Source organism: Pteropus alecto, unplaced genomic scaffold, assembly GCF_000325575.1.
Source record: "Pteropus alecto unplaced genomic scaffold, ASM32557v1 scaffold44, whole genome shotgun sequence".
Lineage (NCBI taxonomy): Eukaryota > Metazoa > Chordata > Mammalia > Chiroptera > Pteropodidae > Pteropus > Pteropus alecto.
Genome location: NW_006436812.1, coordinates 8683653 through 8685871, shown reverse-complemented (window position 1 = coordinate 8685871; position 2219 = coordinate 8683653). Strand labels below are relative to the sequence as shown.

General features: G+C 47.3%; 1 protein-coding gene across 1 annotated transcript in view; it reads left to right on the top strand.

The window, feature by feature from the left end:
• The first annotated feature begins 855 nt into the window (after positions 1-855).
• The window catches only part of KIF22 (kinesin family member 22), a 14039-nt gene continuing 12675 nt past the window's right edge, over positions 856-2219 (top strand). Inside the window, exons 1-2 of the mRNA XM_015591218.2 lie at positions 856-1014; positions 1076-1259. Coding sequence (XP_015446704.2) covers positions 856-1014; positions 1076-1259 — 343 coding nt within the window. The remainder of the gene's footprint in view (positions 1015-1075; positions 1260-2219) is intronic.

Here is a 2219-nt window from a genome sequence, read left to right as displayed (position 1 = left end):
TCTCAATTCACCAACACCTCACCATTCTCTGGCAACTGCTAATCCACTTTCTTTATGGATGTATTACTGTAATTTTTAAGTGCATTAATATTTTAAATTTGTTTTAATTTCTAATACAGTAAATATGGATAGATAAAACCTATATAAACAAAGATCTTTGGGCTTCCATTTTTAAGAATGTAAAGGGATCACAAAGCCAAAAAATTGAGAATCACTATTTGTTTTTTGTTTTGTTTTCTAATAGGTTGGAATACTATCTAAACCAGGGTCCTACCAGAACCCCAGTAAAGCTTTCAGAAAGGACAGGGTACTTAACAGAGTTGAACCTACAGGACATGGGACCTTGGGTGAAACTAACAGACCAAACATACCTTTACCGCTTCTGACATGTTAGGTGCTGAGTTACTAACTACAGAAAACCCGAGCTGGTCTTCTTGGCTCGGACATGCAACATAAGGGGGCACATATGTCATCTGGCTTCTGTCTCGGCAAGAGGTGAGTGCAACGTGGCCGCCCACAATGCATCCAGCGTGCTCCAGACCTACAGAATTTACCAGACGTTAAAGCACCATTGACCGGCAGAAGTCAAGTCCCGCAATCTACAAAACGACTCCGCCCCCAGGCGCGCGAAACTTCTGAGGCAAGAAATTGTGGAAAGTGAAGATCGCTACCAGTCTTTTTATTATTATCTCGTTTCCACGCAACGTCTTCCTTATTCATATAATCACATTTCTGCCACTTAAACAGTGAAAGCTGTACCGAGTTCAGGGAAATTTTTAGTTAAATTGATCAAGTGCCTTAGTTGACTGTCTGCTTGATTCGTACCAAAATTCGTAGTTATTTGAGGGGAAAACAATGAGGCGAAAATGCTGCAGTAAACTCAAACTAAACGGCGCTCAGCAGCTCCCCTCAACGGCCACTGTCGCCAACGCGTCGGGCTTCGGAGTTTGCGTCGGGCTTCGGAGTTTGCGCCGCAGCTCGGTCTCCGACGTCAACGGCAGCAGCGTCCAGCGTGCGCGTAAGTGTCCTCCGCCAGCGGAACCTTTTTCTATCAGGACTCGGGAGCGAGCCCTAGAGGGCGGATAGTTGCAATCCGCAGCAGGGACTTCCGGCGGTGAGCCGCCGTGATTGGTGGAGCCTAGGAGAGGGGGCGGAACACCGGGAAATTCGAATTAGAAAGACAGGTCAAAGGAGGGAGTGGAATGGCGCTGGGGGCTTGGTGCAGCTGAGGCGACGCGAGATGGCGGCTGCTACCTCAGGTACGTGAGCCTGGCTTGAGCGGGGCGCTGAGGTCTGAAGCCTGTTGTGGTATCGCGTCGGAGTCTGGTCCCAGCTCCGCAGGTTGTCCTGGAGAGGCTGGAGGGGAGTAGGAGCAGGAGGGGAAAGGTGGGAGTCGCAAGCTGGTCAGCTCACTTTGCTGATCAGTACACGCGGACCGAGGCCCGGTTCTGGCAAAAGTGCTTTTGAGTCCAGCACACTTTTCCTCTGTGAGCTTCAATTTCTTTGTAAAATGGGGGCAGTGACTCCATCTCAGGAGATTACGTGAATAAGCGAACTAAAGTGGCTACAACTCTAACCATAAGGACAAAATAAGGGTGCTGGACGCGTGTTCGGGGGGAAGGATTCTGTGTATGACGTGTTCAGGTGCGGGGAGATAACCTGAGAGATGTAGGAGGGCAGGCCGAGGTTCAGATGGACTGCAGCTGGGTGTGAGTCGACAGCAAAAGATGTGCTGAGACCACAGAAAAGGGAAATAAGGAACTGTTTGTTTTCACTCTAGCCATGGAAGTCAGTGCTATTTTAGGGTTAGAAAGGCTATTAGGACATTTCAGAATCTTGTATGTGAGTATTTGTTTACATTTGTCTCTGCTCTCATCCTGTAGACTGAATTCTGGTCAGTGGTTATGGTGGGCACCATAGTAATTTATTTGAGGCCCTTACTGTTTCTCAGGCCCTGTGGAGGAACAAAGCTATTTAGTAGAATATCAAACACACTGTTGAGCCCTTGCCAGGCACAGTTGTAAGCACTTTACGGTGATGAATCATTTCATCTCCACATAAAGCTATGAGGTGGTTTACTATTTTACAGACCAGGCATAGGTGGGTTAAATAGCTTGCTCAAAGTTAACACAACTAATAAATATTGGGGTCTGAATTTACACTCAGGCAGTCAGACTCTAAGGCCTCTGCTCTTAACCATTATGTCCAAACACATGATA